This window comes from Acinonyx jubatus, chromosome D3, assembly GCF_027475565.1.
Source record: "Acinonyx jubatus isolate Ajub_Pintada_27869175 chromosome D3, VMU_Ajub_asm_v1.0, whole genome shotgun sequence".
NCBI classification, from domain to species: Eukaryota; Metazoa; Chordata; class Mammalia; order Carnivora; family Felidae; genus Acinonyx; species Acinonyx jubatus.
The window spans coordinates 27,356,135-27,377,449 of NC_069392.1; the positions used below are offsets into that span (position 1 = coordinate 27,356,135).

The following is a 21,315-nucleotide window of genomic DNA, read 5'->3' on the forward strand; positions in this document are numbered from 1 at the left end:
GTGATATGGCAAAAAGGTACAAAAATGTTGTGGCCCGACACTGTGGGTGGCCTCAGGGAATGGGCCTTATGAGTTGAGCATATGCCCTAAAAGATCCTTGCCACAAGAGATCTCTGGAAAAATGGGTCCCTGATCCACCAACTTAGGACCCCGGTTGCTCTGACTGGCAGCAGAGCAGGTCTTTCTCCTTGAACCACAGGGCATGGGTGTGGTATGGAAGCTCCTCCCTGACTGGCTCCAGAGAAGCTCTGCAGTCACTGTGTCTTCACACATGGAGCGCTGAGTGTGGTCAGGCTTGGTTGAGCAGACTTGGGCTCTATACGCCCAGGTGGGACCTGTGTGATCTGTGTGAGCAGGTGGCTCATACCTCCCCCATATCCCTGAAACAGCAGCCCACACAGCGAGTCAGAGTGGAGCATCTTCACATGTTCTTTTGACAGGGTGGAGGGGAGAGAGGTTGAGCGGTTCCCTAGGTGAAGATGCCTGAACAGCAGAACAAAATGGCTGCCCTGGGAAGGCAGAGAGAAGGCAGGTTCTGAGCTGGTAGCACAGGATGGCCAGAAGCCCCAGAAGAACCTTGGAGATGAGACCTGCCAATCACAGCACCAGCCATGCCCACAGACCCTTCCAGAGAAAGCTGTCTGGCCAGGGGCACTACTGAAAGGGTAGTCACATGGCCAGCCTGGAGCAGCCAATCCACAGCTTGACAGACCGTGAGCCCCCATGTGACCTAGTTTGGATCCTCCAGATTCAGGAGCTGGGAGCTGGGAAATACAAATTAGGAAGACAGGTAGGCATGGGAATATCAGGAAAGGGAGGATGTGTGGCTCCCCAATAGGAACATGAGGGTGTGGCACAGCAAAGGTAGCAGGTTGCTGCCCTGGCAGAGGAGGAGCTCTCTGGAAGCAGGAACCAAATGCTCAGGAGCCATTAGGAAAATGCACCATGAATCCTAAGAGGCTTGAAGAGTCAGGAAGGTGCACACTGGGGCAGAGAAGAACCATAAGCAGACACTTGTGTTCAAGCATGCATGTGAGGTGAAGGGGAGGGGGGGGTGGTCAGGGTATGGCCAGCTGTCATGATGGCTGGCTGTGTCCAGGCCTGCGGGAGGTGTTACTTCAGGCGCAGGTGCTCAGTCATACGGAAGCGGGGCTGAAATCTCCAGACAAGAAAACTGTGCTCCATCAACACAGACTTTATTTCTCCCTCTAGCTTTCCTGATAGGCCAGCAGAGCTCCTCGTGGGCATTCAGACCACCCTGACCTCTGCTCAGGGCAAGGGCTGGTGGGGGGGGGGGGCAGCACTCCATTGGAGCAAGAGGAGGAGCAGGGAATCAAGCACTGGGTGCAACTCATAGGCCTCACGGAGCGTGACTGTGGCCCACATCTCTGGAGTCACTGCTGACATCGGCCTCCACTTGAGACTCGGGAGAGCTCTGGGGTTTGCCCTTGTCCCCAAAGAAGTCATCATTCTTGTCCTCGTCCTCTTCCTCCTCGTCACCTTGACTGTCCATGTCTACAACTTCCTGACACAGATCGGAGCCCCTGTCTGTGCCAGTGAACATGAAGGGCCTGGGCTCCTCCTGGCTCTTGGGCTCCTTCTCCTCGAGTGTAGTATCCTCCTGAGCTGGGAGGAGCTGAGGGTCCAGCAACTCACTGTGGAGAGTGGGCTCTGTGTCCTCCTCCTGATTCTTTTGGGTGGACGGCTCAGGCAGCGTGGAGGGGGACTCCGTGTTGCTCCGGGGCGCCCCCTGGTGGGCAGTGCTGCGGTGGGCGGTGCCGCGGTGGGAGTCGTGCTGGGACCCTTGTCTAGACAGCTGTCGGGCCCACTCTGCCTCCTCCAGCTTGTGCAACAGGCAGCTCCAGTTGATCTTTGAGGACAGGCAGATGTGGGAGCCCTTCACTTTCTTGAAGCCCAGGAGGAGGTCCACGAGCGTCTCGGTGACAGGGAATGAGATGAAGCCTAGCTGCTTGGAAAGGTTCTTCTCGAATTTGTACTTGCAGATGAGCAAGGACACAGCCTGCTCCACCAAGTAGTTGATGAGCTCCTGGTACAAGGGGTTGGAGAGGTGGGATATGGTAGACTTGGATGAGATGGAGGGCAGTGGCTTCTTCTTCATGAACTTGTAACTGGGGCTCTAGTGCAATAGCCGGGGAGGGAAAAGGAGACACGTCATGCCATTCCTGATGCCTCAGGATGCCCCTCACACCCGAGCACCCTCCATCCACATCACCCACACAGATGCCACGCTTGTTGCACTAGTGTTATGGCCTTGCCACATCTGCTATCCTGTCTCAATCAGCAGCTGAGCCCTGGTCCTGCATGTGGGCCACACCCTCACACTTACCACACTGTTCCCACACTTGACCAAACCGGTCAGGCCTGGGGCCAGTCTGGTGATGTCAGTCACAGTGCCACCCAAACTGGAGCGTGGATAACCTGGGCTCTGGTAGATTGTCCCCCAGACCAAGGTTCAGAGGAAGGAAGACTGCCTCGGCCTTGATGGGTGAGATGAAGGTCAGGGGCTGTGCTGGGGGTCTACCAGGGTGAAGCCACCTATGTCTTCTCTATACTCTTTCTGAGCAACTCCCTCTCAGCAGACACACTGGAGGATCCTAGGTTAGTGGGAGCACAGGTAGCTGGGCCTAGGATGTGGGGCCCCACTCTGGGTTTAAGCTGCTGTCTACAAGGGACAGGACCCTCCCCACATAGAAGGCAAACGTTACAAAAAGACCCAGAATAAAATCTTGGCTTTATTCATCTTCAACAACACCTGACAGTAACCAGGCCAGGATTTCTGCCCCCCATCAGTTCGTCCCCGGCTCAGGTGGTTTCCACAGTGCAGGGCAAGATACCTGTGATGGTGGCTAAGGGTGGTTGCTGAAGGAACCCTTCCCTAAACCCCCTTGTCCCACCCTTGAGGTCACCTCTGGATACAGTGAAGCAGATGGGGAGAAGCTTCTTACTGAGGAGGCAAGTGGTGAGAACACGGGGAGGTGGTGGGAGATGTGAGGGGAGAGGGAGATGAGAGGAACTGTGCCCTGGGTGGTGGGCTGGGTCTGGCTGGAGGGCCCTTCAACCACGATCCCAGGGGCAGGCAGGGTGAGGTGCAGGCTCCGCCAGGGCTGGGCCTTCTGGCTGAAGCTCAGGGGCCCCGAAGTAGGTATGGATGGTGTCTGTATTTCAGGGTCCTGGCCAGGCACCTCCTGTCTGCGGTGGGGTGAGGGGACCTTGGGTTCTTCTGTGGGTGTTACCTTGAGCCTGAGTCTGGTGGCCACTTGGGCACTGGACATGGGGGAACCACCTTCCTTGGGCTTGGCCTGTCCTCTGCCCTTGGTGCTCTTTCTGCGAGCCATCTTGGGGCTGGAGGTTCTGGTGGGTAGCATATCATAGGGCTCCTCCTCATCAGTGGGTGTGGCTAGCTTGGAGCCTGGCATGGAGTCAGAGTTGGGCTCTGTTGCGGGCTCCCATTCTGATGGGAAGAGAGGGCAGCCATCATGGCGGCGGGCACCACGGAGCTTGTCCACAGCCTGGCTGACCACACTCTGCAGGGCAGGGAAGAGCTGGTGCTCAGCCAGAAAGTCCAGAGTCCGATGGGGCTCACGGAATGAACAGTAGCTAGGCAGGTCAAAGGATGCTGGCTGGCTCAACAATGACTTGATCTCCTTATTAAACTCTTGCTTGAGGCAGATCAGTTCCTGTTCTCCAGGGCCCAGCTCTGATGTTTGAGGTGTGCCTGAGCTTGAGCCCAGCTGGCCTGAGAACGAGGACAGAGGCGGCTCCCGGGTCCACTGGCTGCTGGCATGGCTGTCCAGTGAATCCCACAGCAGGGAGTCCCTCTGGAAGAAGGACTGATCCAGGCCTTTCTGCAAAGAGAGGGGGACTTTCAGGGGCAGCCAAGCCAGGCCTAACCCTAGCCCTGGGTTCTGGACTGGGGTCCATCCTGCCTACCCTGTGCCATGGCCCTGGATCTCACCCCTCTGTTCTCCAGCTTCAGCAGCCGTTTGAGGTTCTTCTCCAGCAAAAGTTTGTCCCTCATGGGTGGCAGTGAGCCCATGCCACGGGTGCCCAGGTCACTGTCCTGGCTGTGGGATCCCAGCCAGCCAGCTGTGAGGCTGCTATGGGAGTCAGACATGGAGCTGGAGCAGGATGGGTAGTTGTTGGGACATCCAGTGCAGAGGCTGGGCCGGACACGGTGCCGGTGCATGGTACTGAGGCTAGGCTGGGCACGTACCCGCCGCCTACCCCTTGGTACCTCTGTTGGGTCCTGCACCTCCACCAGTGGCACTCCAGCCTCTGTCTTCATGGTGGTCATGCGCTCAGTGGCCTCCTCCACCACCGTCTGTAGGCTGTCCAGCACCTGGCCTTTGACAAGGAAATCCAGGAAGCTACCAAAGGGCCGAGGGTCCCTTGGGTTTTGTTGGTGGCCACGGAGCCCTGAACTGTCTGTGAGAGTGTACCTCGATGGTGGGTGTGGCATGTGGCCCAGCTTGGAGACTTGTCCCATTTCCAGGAACAGTGGCTTCTTAGGCAGCTGCACCAGAGCAGACAGGCATCATGTCATATAGGGCATGGATGCTCCACAAGGAGTAGGGGGTTTCCTGGAGGTCCTCCTAGGGCACCAGGAGCTGGGTGGGAGTGGGCAGTGGAAGGCACTGTGTGTGTGTGTGTGTGTGTGTGTGTGTGTGTGTTTTGTTTTTTATAAAATTTATTGTCAGGAACTATGTTTTAGAGTCAGAAAGTTTCTGGGTCTGGACCCTGGCTCTGCCACTGCAGGTTGTGACACCATAGGCATGATGGCCCCTCTTGAGGTCCAATTTCCTCTTCTGCAAAGTGAGGCTTGATTTCAGGTCATCCTAACGCTTTCCTGACACATACATTTCACATATATAATATGTGGCTAGGGAGTCAGAAAGCCCACTTCTGCCCTCACACAGGGCAGGACAGAAATGGGCAATCACAAACCCCTTTGAACCCTACTTGGGTTCCTCACCTGTCCTTAGAGCAGACCAGTCCTGTCTCCACTGCACAGACCACCTGTAGTCCTGAACCCTCGGCTCCCCATGGCTGTTTCTGAAACTTTGAGCCTTGGGCCCTGAGTAGACTCCATGCTTCCACTCTGGAGTACCAGTCTACCAAGCTCCTCCCCAGCTGCTGGAGGTCAGGGGACACAGTGAATGAAGTTTGAGGGTGACTAGGGCCCAGCAGGGGGTGCGAGGAGTGGTCAAGGTGATAAGGATGTCACTAAGAGGCCCAGAGAGGAGGTCAACAGGCACTGAGAAAGGGGGGCTGTGGTCTGGGGTGCTGGAGCTGGCGGGGAACATTTTGGGGGTCTTAAAGTCAGGGTCCTGCCAGACACACTTACCCGGGCCACGTAAGTGGTGTGGCCGGCCTCATCGTCTGCCAAGTATCCTGAGTGATGGCGGCAACTGGTCATGGTGAGGGTGAATCGCTGTCGGCCTCCTCTCTCTCTGGTTCCGCAGCACAGCCACGGATTCCTCTCTGTGCCGGGCGGGGAGATGGTGTGAGGGTCTCCCTAGGCCTCCATGAGTCCGACTCTCCCTTCGTCTGTCAGCTACTGTGTCAGCAATCCCGGCATCCGCAGGTTCCTCGCTCCCCTCACCCCACGTCCTTCACATGTCGGGCCCTTCCTCTGCTCGGAATTCCCTGGGTGTCTGCGCAGGGTCCGTGTCCAGAGTCGTGGGGGCTGAGGTCCCCAAGGATGTCCGCATACTGTCTCTGACCGTCTCTGGGCCTGGATGTTTCCGACCCTCCCTCCTCCTAGACCCCAGAAGCCCTGTTGTCTGCCCCTGGCTCAGAGCCGACCCGCTCACCAGAGTCCGTGCCTCGCTCAGTGCCAGGCAATATAGCCTCCCACTCCAGGAGCTCTGGAGTTGGCCCACATCAGCACGGCTTGCTCATTTACATGCTACGTCCTGATTGGCTCGCAATGCTTTCTAATTCTGCCACAATGGTTGAGGGCGGGACCCAGGCTGGCCCCTCCCCCACTTCGTCTGAATTTGCCTTGCCCACATTCACTGTGGGAGATTCAGGGGTTGCTTCCGACTGTTCCACGTAGGAGACTGGGCACCTGAGGGAAGCCCTAAGGGTCAAAGCCACAGTCTCCTCTGGTGACACAAGCACTTTCCTCCTGGGCCTCCTGATCCTTTCTAGGGTCCTGTCCTTGCCCAGTGTGGGGGACCCCAGGAGAGTCTTCAGCCCTCTCCCTCTGCAGTGTCCCTGAGCACAATGGTAAGAGTCCTGGCTCTAAGTCACAGACCTAGCTTCAATTCCTAGCTCTACTGTTTCCTCCCAGTGTGACTCAACCTCTTGTCATCTGCTCCTCCTCTGTAAACAGTTGAATGTTCTTCCATATGAGAATATAGAGATTAAATCAAATCTGCATACAACACACCTGACACCCCAATAAGAGCTCTGTGTATCTTTACCTCCTTTCCCCCTCTGCCCAGTAAACTCCTCCTAATGTCCCTCCCAGGTGTCACCTTCCAAGAAGGCCTGCCACCCTCAACAGAATTACCAAAAAACCCATTCTAGGCTCTGCCACAAAGTATTGTTACTCATTTACCATATGGTGCTTCTTGGGGGTAGGAACAGAGGCACACACCCCTAATCTCTAATATTTCTAATACCAGTAAGTGCTCAATACATGTCCTCTTTCTAATCTGCTTACCCTCAAGGGCTGTGGTCTTTTCAGGATCAGCTTCCCAGTGGAGAAAGACAGTTTAAGTCCAACAATTCAATAATCACAACTGAACACAATAACCCTTATGCCAAGAGGTTGATAAGGGCTCTATGAGGCCTCTGATCCATACAGTGTCCCACAAGGAACATATTATTTGTTATTCTCAAATTCAGCTCTGCCTTCTCTGCCCCTGACCCAGGGGGCTGCTAGGGTCTAGAGGACCAGGGTAGACCCAGAGCTTTGGAGGTCAAGTCGCAGCTCCACTACTGGCAGGGTCACTTTGGGCAAGCCACTTTTCCCTTCTGAGCCTCAGCTTCCTCATCTGCAAAACAGGAATAACATTACCAATCTCATGGGCTGGAGACAAATGCTGCACTTTCCATTGGGAAAAGAAACAGCCACATCACAATGAAAACTCTGTCAACCATGGTGACTATATAGTCATCAGTAAAGAAAGCTTTTCTGCACCATTGAGGAAAAAAATGAGATTATGAATGTAAAAGTTGTATCCTGGCACAGAGCTCAATTGGGGCTATCAAGGACTAATGCTTCCTCAAATGAAGCCATTGTTATACACGTTTTGTTTCATTTTCTTACTTAGAACGTTCTTTCTAGAATGTTTTTTTTAAACCTCCTCTTAAAAAAAAAAAATCACCAAAGACAAATAGGCAGTTTGAAAAAGTTCATAGTCACTATCAAAAAAAATGAAACACTACAAGAATGGGATGACACTGATGTGATCATTATCTTCTCAAACAAACAAAAACTTTAGGGTGGGGGAGAAAAGGAATTGGGTTTATTTGCTTAGAAAAATGCTGGAGGGACACTATCTAGAAAGTTAACATTAGTGACTTTAGGGAAGAGTAAGAGGTTTTTTTTTTCAGTAGGGTTTTTTTTTCCTGTATTTTTCACATTAAATATAATTTTTGCAGTTACCGAAAGTTCCGCGTTGCAATAAATCCGGCGGAGCGCGCTGTGTGGTCCAGAGGATCGTTGCAGGGCCACATTGAGACCGGTAGGTGGCGAGAACAAAGGCGAAGTGCCGCTGCGTGAGGGCGTGCGCTTCAGGGCGGAGCCTGCGACTGCGTCTAGGGGTGGGGCCTGGATCCAGTCCTCTAGGGTCCAGGGCAGTCCGCGGAAGTGTCTATGGCTGGACCGCGCGTGCGCCTCGTGGTCACCGCAGACGACTTTGGTTACTGCCCGCGGCGCGATGAGGGCATCGTAGAGGCCTTCCTGGCGGGGGCTGTGACCAGCGTGTCCCTGCTGGTCAACGGTGCAGCTGCGGAGAGCGCGGCGGATCTGGCCCGCAGGTGAGTGGCAGACCCCTCCAGGGTCGGGGCTGGCTTCGGGAGCCGCCGCCCCGCGGCAGCCAGTTCTCCCGCTCGCGCTCCGCCTGCAGGCACAAAATCCCTACGGGCCTTCACGCCAACCTGTCCGAGGGCCGCCCCGTGGGCCCGGCCCGCCTAGGCGATTCGTCGCTGCTCAGCCCCGAAGGCTTCTTCCTCGGCAAGATGGGATTCCGGGAGGCGGTGGCGACCGGAGGCGTAGCTTTGCCCCAGGTGCGGAGGTGCGGCTGCAGGAAGATGCTCGAAAGGATCCCCAAGGCTCCGCCCTGAGGGTACCGTGAAGCCATTAGTGGCAGGAGCTGGCGATGGATGTTTCCCTAGTTCAAACGAGCAGTCACACGGAGGCACCTGGAGGGAACCCTCCTTGGTAGCTGCTCCGGGACGTTCAAGGTGCCTGTCATCCTCTCTCTCCAGGTGCGGGAAGAGCTGGAGGCCCAGCTGATACGCTTCCGAGAATTACTGGGCGGGGACCCCACTCACGTGGACGGGCACCAGCACGTGCACGTGCTCCCAGGTGGAGGGCATTGTTCCCTGGAAGGGGGCTGCGGGTGAGAGGTGGTCCCAGGGAGTAGGAGGTGCTACTTCCTGACTCCATCCCGCCCGCAGGCGTGTGCCAGGTGTTCGCAGAGGTGCTGCAGGCCAATGGGGTGCGCTTCACAAGGCTGCCGGTGGAACGTGGGGTGGGCGACCGCGCGTGGCTCGAGGCCCCCGCGCGTGCCTTCGCCTGCTCGGTGGAGCGCGACGCCCTGGCCGCCGTGGCCCCCTTCTCCCGCTACGGCCTATGGTGAGGCCCCTATCCCGTATCCTAGTGAGCCCGGCCGGCAGTTCACCTGACAGCTATGTCCGTTCCTCATCGTTAAAGGCGGTCAGGCGTCGACTTACGTTGCCCCCGTCCCAGATCTGTCCAGTCACAGGCCTAGCCCTGCCCATCACATAGTCCTGCTGCACCCTGCCTGCCCCTGATGCCCCGACATCCACAGGTGGACGGATGCCTTCGTGGGCCTGAGCACCTGCGGCCGGCACATGTCTGTTCATCGCGTATCAGGAGCACTAGCACGGGCCCTGGAAGGCATACCCACGGGCCATACCCTGACAGCTGAGCTGATGGCACACCCTGGCTACCCCAGTGTGCCTCCTGCCGGCGGCTGTGGTAAGGGTCCCGATGCCTTTTCCTGCTCATGGGAGCGGCTGCATGAGCTGCGTGTCCTCACCGCACCCACACTGCGGGCCCAGCTTGCACAGGACGGAGTACAGCTCTGCGCTCTCCACGACCTAGATTCCAAGAGGCCTGGGGAAGCCACTCTGAAAACCTTCCTGGAGCGCTCCCGGCCATGACCCTGATAGCCAGCCAAACATAAACACCCATTAGTACACAAAAAGGGGGCCAGTGTCAAGCCCAGGGACATCCTGGAACCAGGCTGAGAGCCGGGGTCCAGTAACATACTTCCCTGGGCAGGACCCTGTCACATCTGTGTCCAGGTCCTCATGGCTCAGAATGGTGGCCAGAGCTTTGGCAACCCATCTTGGCTACAGATGACATCTGGGCCTGGGGCCTGCCAAGCATTTGGTGCCCTTCAAGTTGTCATGTAAGTTAGCATCTTCCTTGTCCAGATGTAGTAGAGATCGCTGTATTAATAAAATATTTGTCTTGTAAACTTGGATGGTTTATAAACTGTGCCCAGAAAACGTTTGCAGACACTTAAGGCAAAAGCAACTCAGGGCCCAAACCAGGTCATTATTCCAGAGTAGATATGCAAAACATACTCCACATTTGGGAGGAAGAGGTTTGGGAGAAGAATGTCTCACTCCTTGCCTACTTTTTGGGAGATACTATAATTTCAAATTTTATTTAAAAAGTCACCTGTTCCAGGCACCTGGATGGCTCAGTTAAGCATCTGACTCTTCATTTCAGCTCAGGTCATGATCTCAGGGTTGTAAGATTGAGCTCCAAGTTAACACCTAGCGTGGGAGCCCGCTTAAGATTCTCTCTCTCTTTCTCTCTGCCCCTCTCCTGCTCTCAAGTGTGTGCACGCGTGCTCTCTCTTAAAAAGTCACTTGTTCTAAACAAGCAGTCCTTTGCCATCCTAGGGGCAAATAAAAGGAGGTCCTGCAAGCCTGTTTCCAAGAGGAACAGTCTGTGGAAATGGGATCCTGGACTCTTCACTGGACCTGGTGATGTGTGCATGCCCCGTCACTGGGGTTCATGTGTCTCGGATCAAGGAGATGCAGGGAGCAGATGGGGAAGGTGGTAGGGAGTTCTTGGGAGCACAGTCCTGCCCTGCCCCGCTCTAGAGTGTTGAAAGGCAGATGGGAACGATGATCCTGTTTCATTTAATCTCAGGTAATAGTGCCTATGTGCAAGGACCAATGTCCTCATTTTACAGACCTAGGAGTGGCAGGGCTTTGAAGCTGCCTGTACATTTTTTCACCATGCAGTGTCAGGCAAGCAATCAGGTGCCTAAAGAGCTCTCTCTTGGCCTGGGCTGCCTTGAGGGATGTACAGCTTTTTTTGAGAGGTGAGGGTGGGATCTTGCTCCTCCTTTCTGCTGTCCGGATCCTACATCTCTAACCCTTGACTGTGGCTTCACGCTTTTCTTTCCTGGCTTCATCTTCTACTCTAACCTTCCCTTGACCATGATTCTTCCAGCAACAGGCCCTTTCCTCCACAGCTGTGAAGTGGAATCCCTTAGCCCCTCCAATTGCCTTGCCTCAGTGTACTGGGGTCTGGCCACATTCCTGCAGGCTGCTGGCCAGAGCTGGTAGGGGTGGCCTGAAGGCAACCTATTGGCACAGAAGCTCCCTTGAGGGAGGTTCTGCTATTTTGAGAAGAGGAGGCAGTTAGCTGTGTGGCTCTGAGGCTGAGGACAGAAGTATGGGTGGACAGGAGAGAGATTTGGGATCTGCACAGCTGAAGCTGTGGAGTCACCCAGAGAGGGAGAGAGGGGTGATCAGAGATGAGGGCCCAGATCAGCCCTAGGGGCCATGAGGGTTTAACAGTGGAGAGGAGAGAGGCTGTGGCCAGGAGACAGAGGTCTACTTCACAAGGGGTGGGAAAGTGATAAGGCAGAAGGCTGCAGGCAGATCAGGCCCACTGTGGGGCTGGTCACTAGCACCCCACTGGGGAGATGGGGTATTCTTTATGTCAAACCTGCTGTGCACTGGGTGGCTTGGACAAGGGGTTTACTGTTCTCTACCCATCAGTCATGTATGGAAGGTCTGCTCTGGGCCAGGCAGGACTGAGTGCTCAGATTGCCTAGCCTGTGTGGAGCTCACAGTCTGGCACATACATGGGCTTAGCTGGCTGGACTGCAGTGGGAGAGAGGGGGGAGGAACACAAAGTAGAGTGTGGGGCCAAAGGGGGGCTCCTAACCCAGCCAGGCCTGCTCAGAAAACGCTCTCTGGAGGAAGTGACTTCCTTCTTTGGGCCTTGGTTATGGGCCTCCATCCACCATTGGGCAGTCCTTTCCACTCTGATCCTCTGAGGCGTGTATGGTGTCCCCAGGAGCCCTCCTGCAAAAACATGTCCCAATCACCCAGGAAACAGCCATTTAGCAAGTACCACCTGAGCCAGGCCACCTTCAGCTCTGCTCCTCTGGTTGGTGCCACTGCCCCACACTGCGTGAGGGAGGCAGGGAGAAGAGGAAGAGCCAGTGCAAATGGGGCAGGAAGAACTAAGACCAGTCTGGCTTTGCCTTTGATGGGGTCAGGTGGCTGCCCTGCAGAGTGGGGCACAGAGATGCTACCAAATGAAGAGAGTAGGCTGAGAGGCTGACAGCCTGTGGATTGTGCAATGAGGAAGTCCTGGGGCCCTTGCCAGGGAAGCCTCAGGAGGCTGGCCAGGGGCTGACAGAAGCCAGGCTGCAGTGGGCACAGGAGTGATGAAGTAGATGCATATTTTGAGCTGAACAATTAATACAGGAGTGAGGAAGGCAAGAAAATGGTGGCTCCAGAGTTGAGGAAGTTGAGAGAAGGCCCTGTAGAGCTCTGGTTTTGGGAAAGGGGTGAGGACTGTGGCTGTGTCTGGGGTCCAAGAACCTGAGTGATGGAATGTAACAGGCTCTGGAGCCAAACTGTAAAAACACAGGCCACGTGTCCTTGCCTGTCACTGAACTTCGGTTTCTTCCTCTGTAAAAATAGGGATAATGGTGTCCATGGGGTTGTCTTAAGAGTCACAGAGGATAAAGTCTTAAGAGGCAGCAGAGTTGATCACCCTGTTGATGATCAAGGGAAAGGACTAGCTCCTTGCTTGCAGGTAAAATGACACTCCAGGAAGGTTCCTCCTGGACACCTGCAGATGTAGCTGACAGGGCAGGTCTGGTATCAGCTTGTGTCAAATTCCCAAGGGGACTTAGGAGGCCTTGGAGGCAGGTTTCTGGCTGGAATCATTCAAGGAAATGGCCTAGCCTCACCCTCAGGTGCACCCTCATTTAGTTCAGTGAGGTTGAACAAGACAGCCACCCTCTAGGGGCCTCAGTCTGCTCCTCTGCTAAATGTACATAATACCACTCTCTTGGGACTGACAGATGAACTGAAGTGATGCATATACAGAGGCCACTGTCCCTTCCCCTGACACCCAATGGGTCCTTCCACAGGCCCCGATGGCCTGGATTTCAGCCTTTTCTGCTTCCCTCGTGGAAAGACCACACACCTGTGTGTGCCTCTTCTGGAAAAGCTGGGCATGGGGAGAGAGGAGCAGGCAGAAGAGCCTAGGTCCTGGCCACCCCTTCCCCATCTCCAAGAACACAGGCCCCTGGCTCTGCCCACCCCCAGTAAGGAAGAAGCCCACAAAACCAAACCAGTGTCAGAGAGCATTTTTATTAAGGGCAGCAGAACGGGATCGCAGCATCTTAGAAAGCCTATTCTCTGCCGTTGGCAGGGAGCGGGAGGGAACCCGGCGCACTTCGAGGAACCCAGTGCTTGTGAATTCCTGAGAAGGCTTGGGTCAGTGGTGGCTGCTCGACAGCTCTCCCCTTCTCCAGAGGACCCAGCTGTTTGGTTGTGGAGCAGCCAGGGCTGTCCGCCAGCATGCTCAAAGCCTGCCCTGGGGACTGCCAGTCTGGAGGGGGGCAAGCTGCCCAGGCCTGAAGGAGGGACCATCCCCTGCCTTGCTCTCTGAAGGCCAGGCCTCTGACGGGGCAAACCATGGGGTGCCATGCCAGGGCTGAGAGTCCCTGAGGGGCTGCCAGCTTTGACAAAGGTATCCTCCTGAGCACAGACGTGAGAGGGCGACAGGCAGGCAAAGCTACGCTGGTAGAGATATGAAGCAATGGGACAGTTTCCAAGAATGGCAATATTTCTGGATTCAGAGAAGCAACAAGAACAAATGGTGGCTTATTTGGATAGCTTCTGACAGAATTTGGCATTTTATTAACAAATCTGTGTGTGAGTGAAATAAAGTCCATTATCACCTTTCTGCTAATGAAGAGACAGATGTGGAAACACTGGCCCGGTGCTCCTGCCTTCCTGGGCCCACAGGAGTCTCCAGAACCTGCCCTGGCGTACCTAGGACTGAAGAAGCCAAGTTCATTGCCACACTGCAGGGGCCATGCACCTGGACAACTAAACAACGTTCTGCTGCCTAACCTACCCATCACACCCACCTCTGCACAGGTAAAACCATCTTACAGGTCTGTAAGGCCCAGAAAGATCTCAAGTAAGAGAGCTAAAAACAGAAAGCCAGGTTTCTTTATCTTCCCCACAGGATCTAGTCCCTCCCCCCCCCCCCCCCCCAAGAGCCAAGAAGGGCAGCCACCAGTGGCAAAAGAGGAGTTGGTGACACACGGTGTTTAGACCATCAGCTTCCTCTGGGTGTCAGTGACAGGTATTCTCTATTTCAGGGGCAGTCCCACTTGCTTTGAAAAGACATTAACATTCAAATCCTTACAAGTTCATCTGATGATAAATTCTAAGGTCAATTTTTATTTCTACAAAAAAAGGCAGTCAAAACAATATAAAACACATGTAAAGGATATTATTGAGTGAGCTTCAAGTGGAGCTTGACTCTGCAAAGGCTGTGAGTCCAGAGGGAGGGGGAAGGCCGTCTTGTTCCTGGGCTGGCCGGCTGCTCCGAAGAAAGGGGCCAGCAGGGTGCCAGCAACCCCACACTGGTGCTGGCTACAGCCGAGTCCCGCCAACTCCAGCCAATTCCAACCCCGCAAAGGGTCAAACTGTGCCAAGGGAGGGTCGCAGTGGGGCTGTGCTGCACTGAGGAGCTGGGAGAGGGAGCTCCGTGGCACATTCAGATGGAGCTCGGTGACAGGTGAGCGTGGAATTTCACATGGACATTCTGGCTTTGGCGTTGTTGCCTGCACTGACACATCTTCTACAATGGCTGCAGGGAGGAGTGTCAACCTTTGGCTTCAGGAGCCTCTCTGGCGAGAAATTCCTCACACAAGTGTCAGCTCACACAAGTGCCAGCATCTTCTGGTGGGCAGGCCCTCCCCTGGGGTCACCACAGACATGGGTTACCCCAATCAGGCCAGGCCAAAGTTCAATCACGCACACAGACATCAGGGTTTGCCCATTTAATCAACGTTATTGTGGTAACACCAGCCAGATTTTTACATAAGAACTGGGCCTCCCTTTTCACGGAATTTTTTTTTGGGGGGGTGATGAGGGGGAGGTGGTGGGGTGGTGAGTGGTAGTTTGCTTGTTTTAAAAATTTTTTTAAAGGATGTTATAAATTGGGGCCAGGAGAATTTGAACCAACTCCCACACAGGGCAGTGCAACGTGGGAGTAGAGAAGCCACCAGAATCATCAGGAGTGGTCTCTTCTCTTTGCGGAGGAGATGGGCCTGAGTCTGGGGAAATGAATGAGTGAAAAATAAACCGAATGCAAGAAGGTGGGAGTTGCAGGGGCAGGGGAAGAAAGGGAACTGCAACCTTTTTTTTTTTTTTTCCTTAACCTTAAGGGCTAAATGTAAATTGAAAATTTTGGATCAATTTGGACAAGAAAAGAAATACCATTCTTTTAAAGTAGATTGAAGCAGTGATTTTTAAAACAAAGAAAGCAGAACTAGAACATCTTAAATTTTTAATCCTTTCTTTACAGGTTACCTAGACCACTTTTGATTAAGAAAACTGTAGAAAGTTAGTAACTGCCACAAGCAAACGCCAGGCGGCGGAACGTGTCAATTTTCCACAGAGTCCTGCTTTGCGGGGTGTCTGAATGCGCTGCTCGGGATCTCCGCTCACACTCGCTGGAATCAGTCGCGGCAGAGTTTAGTCCACAGGTCGCTTCTCCCCGTATTTCTTTGTAAACTCTTCAGCGTTCTTACAGAATTTTTTACGGTCCTTAGAGTATTCTTCAGCTAGGTCAGCCCGAAGTGGGTGCTCGGGCTGGGGGTCGTTCACCAGTGCTATGAGGGACTGGATTACTGCCAAGAAAAGGACCAGGCACCGCTGGTTAGAACAGTCTCAGAAAGGGCAAAACTTTGCAACACTGATTTACATCGATGTGCTTTTACGAGAAAGCAGCCTCCCGTTTATCCAAAATTCTAACCACCAGGGCACAACCCATCTTTTCTCTGTAGCTGGGAGAAGGTGCTGAGCCACAAGCAGCTAATACAACAGCAGTTAACTGGTCAGATGACACCTCCACCTCTCCAGGAACCTTCCTGAACTGACACCCTGGGGAGCCAGTCACCCTCTCCCTGCTTCTCCCAAACTGCGGAGCTCTCAGGCCTAGCAAGAACACCTCCTCACATGCACATACACATACTCGCACGCACGAGTGGAGCTTCTCCAGGGTAGGGATTGGGTGACGTGTCCCTCACTACAATCGGTTCAGGGGAGTTTCCATAAAAGTGTACTGAGAAAGCATGGCAATGAAGGGTGCATGACAGGTCTGCACAATGTAAATACATAATGAGCCCACCCTGGAAGACCACTAGGAGCTTCTGAAGCAGCTGAGAAAGGTTCACTTGACACCCGAACTGCTGGAAGGCAGGTAACCTTCAGCACTGTTATGCTCTCAATCCCACAGGCAGAAATCACACAGCTCAGGGTGGGTTCCACAATGCTTTCCCAAAGTACAGTAAATCCTAGATGTACTGGAAGGCTAGCCCTGGGATGGAAGGGCCACCAGGGAACAGAAGATGGGAAAGAGAGATCAAGGGGGAAGCACGGAAGGCTCAGGAACCCAAGCCTCCTCACCTCAGAAGTGGGGTGCATGCAGCCACTTTGCCTTCTCCCACATGCTTCTCCTCACCCCGCCCTGATTAGGACTGGCACCCCCAGAGTTCCATGTTTCTTCCCACTGTCATGTTCCTAGCAAAAAAGGCATCTCTTCTCTGGATTACCGAAGCCATGGATTCCTTTCCTGGGAGCCATGTTCTTCACCCTAGCATTACAAGTTATGGATTACCTGCTACCATTGGCTGGGTCAGGTACAAAGACATAACCAGCCAATAGGTCCACTCTGAGTGGGGGGAACAGCACAAAGTACTCCTGGCCAGGCATCCAAATACCACCTGCCCTCACCTCTGTCTATTAGTGTTACCAAGTGAGACAGGGCAATTGAGGGTTCCTGTGACCATGGTGGGCACAGGCGAGGCCATAGGGTCCAGGCTGAGTATGGAGGAGGTGGGCAGAAAGGGTGGACTGGGGAGAGCAAGCAGGAATGAAAGGCCTGGAAACAGCTCTGTAGGTTAGGGCAGTTTCTCCCTATCTCCACACCACCCTCAGGGGCAGGCATTATCACCTCCCACCTGTAAATATCTCTTAAGAGAAAGCAGGCTCTGGAAGTATATTTCTATCTGTGTATTTAAGATTTACCCTTTCTATATTTTATTCTTGTGTAACAGCAGAAACAATGATAAAGGTATTTTGTCCCTATTTCCCCAACTTCAACCATTGGTATTCCACTATTTGCCGTGTTTCCACATATAACCTAAGTGACTACTTATCTAATATATTTCTCTAAATCACATTAAAAAATAAAAATATTTATATTTTATAAAGGAAAAGTAAATGTTAGTAACTCCAATGGAAAACCACTTTCACTCACCATAAACAGAAGGCATGCATCAACAAACATTAAAATAAGCACCTAAGGCTCCCTCCTGTCCAGCCAGGGGAAGCAAGCACACGGACAAACCCTCTTCCTGAGGACATCTTTCACAGATGCTACCCCAGCTTGCAGGCCAGGCCCTAATTTAGCAAGCTCCCAGATTTCTCCACCCCATGCTCAGCTGCGAGACTGCTCCATAGACTTCCCCATACTCTTTTGCTGCTCTTGACTTCAGGCTAGAAACTTGAACCACATCTGACTCACTGTGTCAACAAGGTGGCTTCCCGTCTTCTTCCATGATCAGAAACAGTTCTGTAGCAGAACTGATGCTTCATTAGCATTTCAGGAACCTCAGAGGGTTCTTGCCTGGATAAGTACTTTGTGGGAGGTACTGATGAGTTTTCAAGTTTTCCTGTTCACCCTCTGTGATGGATACTCAGGCTCTCTGCTGTTCACTAGCCCATCTTTTTTTTTTTTTTTTTTAATGTTTATTTATTTTTGAGACAGAGACACAGCATGAGCAGGGAAGGGGCAGAGAGAGAGGGAGACACAGAATGTGAAGCAGGCTCCAGGCTCTGAGCCGTCAGCACAGAGACCGATGCAGGGCTCGAACTCACGAATTGTGAGATCATGACCTGAGCCGAAGTCGGACGCTTAACTGACTGAGCCACCCAGGCACCCCAACTAGCCCATCTTAATACCTAATCTATTGGTATAAAAACCATTTTGTTAACTATTAAGGCTAGTTTTTCTTTTTCTTTCTTTTTTTTTTTTTTAAAGTTTATTTATTTATTTTGAGAGAGCAAGCGAGCAGAAGCAGGGGAGGGGCAGAATCCCAAGCAGACTCCACACCATCAGCGCAGGACTTGATGCAGGGCTTAAACCCACAGACTGTGGGATCATGACCTGAGCCAAGATCAAGAGTCGGATGCTTAACCAACTGTGCCACCCAGGCACCCCAAGACTGTTTTTTCAAAAGATGACTAATTTGTAAGATTTCTGTATCTATTTAATTCTTGTCTGGGAACTTGCTTTTGCTTATTTGATCAAGTCAAACTATTTTCCAATTTTTTTTACTTGTTCTGATGAGTATTTCATTCTTTCTCTGTTTCTCTGGGTGCATTTCTGGCTCCTTGGCTAAACTGTAATAAAGTCTAGCTGAGCTTAGCTTGCTTTGATAGTAAGGAAACTGACAGCTACAACAGATTTTCAAACTACAACTGTGGCCCCATCCCAGCATTTTTCATACATAAAACAGTGCATTCACTGTATTTTACAAGTGGTCTAGCCCTATTTTTTTTTTTTTTTTTTAAATCTCTTCCTTGACCCAAATGCTCCTCAGGAGTATTTTTTTCTCCTCCAAAATGTAGGGGCTAAAGAACAAAATCAAATTTTACCTCCCACTCTCAATGTATACAGTCAGAGAATAAAGGCTATAAAATTTCCTTGTTTTTGTTCTTAGTTTCTTTGTAATGGGGAATGTAAACAATATCCATGACATTCCCCCCCCTTTTCATGGAGATCCGGGGGCTCCATTCTCAGAGTAAAATGTGAATGGTACATTCCCCCATCCCTAAAGGCTGTCTGATGCCTTCCACAAAATGTACTACAAAATCTAATTAATCTTACACTGTTTATTATATTTACTGAGTCCTCTTTCTAAATTTTATCCACTTGATTTAAGATAATAATGCAAGGGGAACTGAAACATTCAATTAAGGAATTATTTTTCTCTTTATATATTTCTGTCGCTATTGTTTGGTACACACAGAATCCATATTATGCTGGCTTTGTTACAGACTCCAATTTATATGGCAAATCTTATTCAACTACCACATTAAGCCCTTGCTCTACTGCTAAGATATCTACTAGAACCAGATACACTGCTATGCAAAACTTTGTTTTCACATTCCTTTTTTCTGGTATTTTTATTGTCAACATCTACTACCTCTCTGTTTGATACAGTTTTGCTTTGTTTCTTGACTTTTCTCCTGCTACTTTTGCTCAATTTTTTAAAATGTTTATTTATTTTTAGAAGAGACAGGGTGGAAGTGGGGAAGGGGCAGAGAGAGACAAACACAATCCAAAGCAGGCTCCAGGCTCCGAGCTGTCAGCACAGAGCCCGACACGGAGCTGGAACTCATGAAACTGCGAGTTCATGACCTGAGCTGAAGTCAGATACTTAACCAACTGAACCACTCAGGCACCCCAAACTTTTGCTCAATTTTTAATGCTTCTCTACTTTCTAATTAAAAATCAAGGGGCACCTGGATGGCTCAGCTGTTTGAGCATCCAATTTCGGCTCAGGTTATGATCTCAAGGTTCGTGAGTTCAAGGCCCACGATTCTCTGTCTCCCTCTCTCTCTCTCTGCCCCTCCCCTGCTCATGCTCTCTCTCTCTCAAAAATATACAAACATTAAAAAAAAATCTTAAAAGTATACAAATTAAGTTGTTTTCAGCAGATAACACAAAACCGTGTAATACCACTACTATTTCATTCCAGAACATATTCATCATTCCAAAAACACCCACTCTTATAAAGAGTCACTTCCTAATCCCCTCATCCCACCCCTGACAAACACTAATCTATGTTCTATCTCTAGATTTGCCTATTCTGGACATTCCAGGTACAGCTGATTCTAGTTTTTTTGGTTTTTTTGGGTGTTTTGCGTTTTTTTTTTTTTTTTTTTTTTTTTTTTTTGCAGTAGTATGTACTGTAAAGTTGCTGTGAATGCTGAATTACAGAGATACTCAGCCATGAGTTACCTCAGGGATGACCAGCTACAGAACCATCCAGCTGAGCCCAGCCAATCTACAGAATGAGAAATACCAAATTGCTGTTATTTTAAGTCATGAAGTTTTAAGGTGGTTTGTAACATAATAATAGATAGCAGAAACAAGGAAGCATATCAGCAAGTGCCAGGGACAACATGCCTGATGTATGTGAGGACAAGCTACAGAACGATTTTCCAGAAAGAAACCCTAACTGTCCCAAATAACAAAATAGCAAGTCTGCCCATCACTTCACACACAACAGTACCCTGTACCAAAATTTTTATCTTAAAAAGCCTGCCGGCAAGGGCGCCTGGGTGGCTCAGTCAGCTGAGCATCCAACTTCGGCTCAGGTCGTGATCTCATAGTTTGTGGGTTCGAGCCCCGCATCAGGCTCTGTGCTGACAGCTTGCTCAGAGCCTGCAGCCTGCTTCAGATTCTGTGTCTCCTTCTCTCTCTCTGCCCCTCCCCCACTCATGCTGTGTCTGTCTCTCAAAAATAAATAAATGTTAAAAAAAAAAAAAATTAAAAAAAAGCCCACCGGCAAGTACCAAAAGAACGAAAAGCCTATCTCAGGTATCTGACAGGTATCTAATTTAGGGGTGGAGGGGAGCCCAGCATTTTGGCTATGCGCTTACATCTGCCCATCCTGAGCAGCTAGTCCCTGAAGAGGTGTGGAGCACTTTTACTTGTGGTTGTATCTCCTCCAAGCCTCAATGCCCCTGGTCCCACTCCATTTCTCAGGTAAGGGAGGAGATCTTATAACTTTGAGGCCTGGCAGTCTTAGCTGTGGCGCAACCAGGCCTGGAAGGGCTTTCCCTCCCAGGGCATGGTGTTAGATACACACAACTTGGGCTCCTGAAGTTGTGTGAGAGGCTGACAAGGCATTCCGGAACAAATGCAGCTACAACCTTCCAACACAGAGCTAGGAATTTGTATAGAAAAACAAAAACAAAAACCAAGTATGTGCACTTAAGAACAACTTCATCAGCTTTTATAAACATCACGTCATCCATGATCGAAAGTCACGTCCACTGGAGATCTCTCTACCCAGACTCAACATTTAGACCCATTCCTTTCTACTACTGAGCTGTGAAAGCCTGATGGACACCTTTCATGATGATTATTTCAAACAAGAGAGGCTCAACTTCCCATGCAAAAGGATTTCAACTCCATCTTCCAGGGGTTCCAATGAAAAATTACTGTATCAGTCTGAAAAACCATCTGAGGCCTTCCACCCTCATTCACTCCCTTTAATCTGAAAAGACCGTATAGTTGTTCAGGTGGCTACGCACCAACAATATGAGATTAAAAGTTCAAAAGAAAGTTCTGAAGTTAAGAAATAAAAACTAGACACAGTCCATAACAAAATCTAGATACTTCCAAGGGACAAGAGGAAGGCCAACCATAATAATGAATCAAGTACCTTTCCCAGAAAAATTAGCACATGTATGTTCATACAGAAGTACCTGGACACATGGCCA

The 21,315-nt window shown here is 51.5% G+C and overlaps 3 protein-coding genes across 8 annotated transcripts in view; 1 reads left to right on the forward strand and 2 right to left on the reverse strand.

The window, feature by feature from the left end:
- Nucleotides 1-1,159: 1,159 nt before the first annotated feature.
- Nucleotides 1,160-7,792, reverse strand: CCDC116 (coiled-coil domain containing 116). Of its 3 annotated transcripts, none has more exons than XM_015088459.3 (5): nucleotides 7,640-7,792; nucleotides 5,366-5,502; nucleotides 3,977-4,534; nucleotides 3,255-3,866; nucleotides 1,160-2,137 (listed from the first exon to the last, which is right to left on the reverse strand). In XM_015088459.3, the coding sequence occupies exons 2-5, from the start codon at nucleotides 5,435-5,437 to the stop codon at nucleotides 1,361-1,363; spliced, it is 2,019 nt and encodes a 672-aa protein (XP_014943945.2). In that variant the 5' UTR covers nucleotides 5,438-5,502; nucleotides 7,640-7,792; the 3' UTR covers nucleotides 1,160-1,360. The 3 variants fall into 3 exon arrangements, with proteins under 3 accessions (XP_014943945.2, XP_014943946.2, XP_014943942.2); XM_015088460.3 differs by lacking the exon at nucleotides 7,640-7,792 and adding an exon at nucleotides 6,692-7,559; XM_015088456.3 differs by lacking the exon at nucleotides 7,640-7,792 and adding an exon at nucleotides 5,835-6,635.
- Nucleotides 7,793-7,849: 57 nt separating this feature from the next.
- YDJC (YdjC chitooligosaccharide deacetylase homolog) lies at nucleotides 7,850-9,704 on the forward strand. Of its 3 annotated transcripts, XM_015088461.3 has the most exons (5): nucleotides 7,850-8,013; nucleotides 8,103-8,262; nucleotides 8,464-8,563; nucleotides 8,656-8,833; nucleotides 9,030-9,704. In XM_015088461.3, exons 1-5 carry the CDS (start codon nucleotides 7,850-7,852, stop codon nucleotides 9,382-9,384), a joined length of 957 nt encoding a protein of 318 aa, XP_014943947.1. In that variant the 3' UTR covers nucleotides 9,385-9,704. The 3 variants fall into 3 exon arrangements, with proteins under 3 accessions (XP_014943947.1, XP_026905512.1, XP_053062189.1); XM_027049711.2 differs by lacking the exon at nucleotides 8,656-8,833 and having other exon boundaries at nucleotides 8,464-8,597; XM_053206214.1 differs by lacking the exon at nucleotides 8,656-8,833 and having other exon boundaries at nucleotides 9,030-9,167.
- A 4,236-nt stretch (nucleotides 9,705-13,940) lies between these two features.
- The window catches only part of UBE2L3 (ubiquitin conjugating enzyme E2 L3), a 54,246-nt gene continuing 46,871 nt past the window's right edge, over nucleotides 13,941-21,315 (reverse strand). For both annotated transcript variants that reach the window (XM_027049712.2, XM_027049713.2), the window contains one exon: nucleotides 13,941-15,425. In XM_027049712.2, the coding sequence (XP_026905513.1) occupies nucleotides 15,271-15,425 (155 nt within the window). In that variant the 3' untranslated portion in view covers nucleotides 13,941-15,270. The remainder of the gene's footprint in view (nucleotides 15,426-21,315) is intronic.

Coding starts and splice junctions, on each gene's coding strand:
- CCDC116 (XM_015088459.3), bottom strand. CDS start 5,437: ATGACCAGTTGCCGCCATCACTCAGGATACTTGGCAGACGATGAGGCC. Junction 3,867..3,976: donor TGAAGCTGGAGAACAGAGGG/GTGAGATCCAGG, acceptor CTCTCTTTGCAG/AAAGGCCTGGATCAGTCCTT. Junction 2,138..3,254: donor CCACCAGACTCAGGCTCAAG/GTAACACCCACA, acceptor CTATTGCACTAG/AGCCCCAGTTACAAGTTCAT.
- YDJC (XM_015088461.3), top strand. CDS start 7,850: ATGGCTGGACCGCGCGTGCGCCTCGTGGTCACCGCAGACGACTTTGGT. Junction 8,014..8,102: donor GCGGCGGATCTGGCCCGCAG/GTGAGTGGCAGA, acceptor CTCCGCCTGCAG/GCACAAAATCCCTACGGGCC. Junction 8,834..9,029: donor TTCTCCCGCTACGGCCTATG/GTGAGGCCCCTA, acceptor CGACATCCACAG/GTGGACGGATGCCTTCGTGG.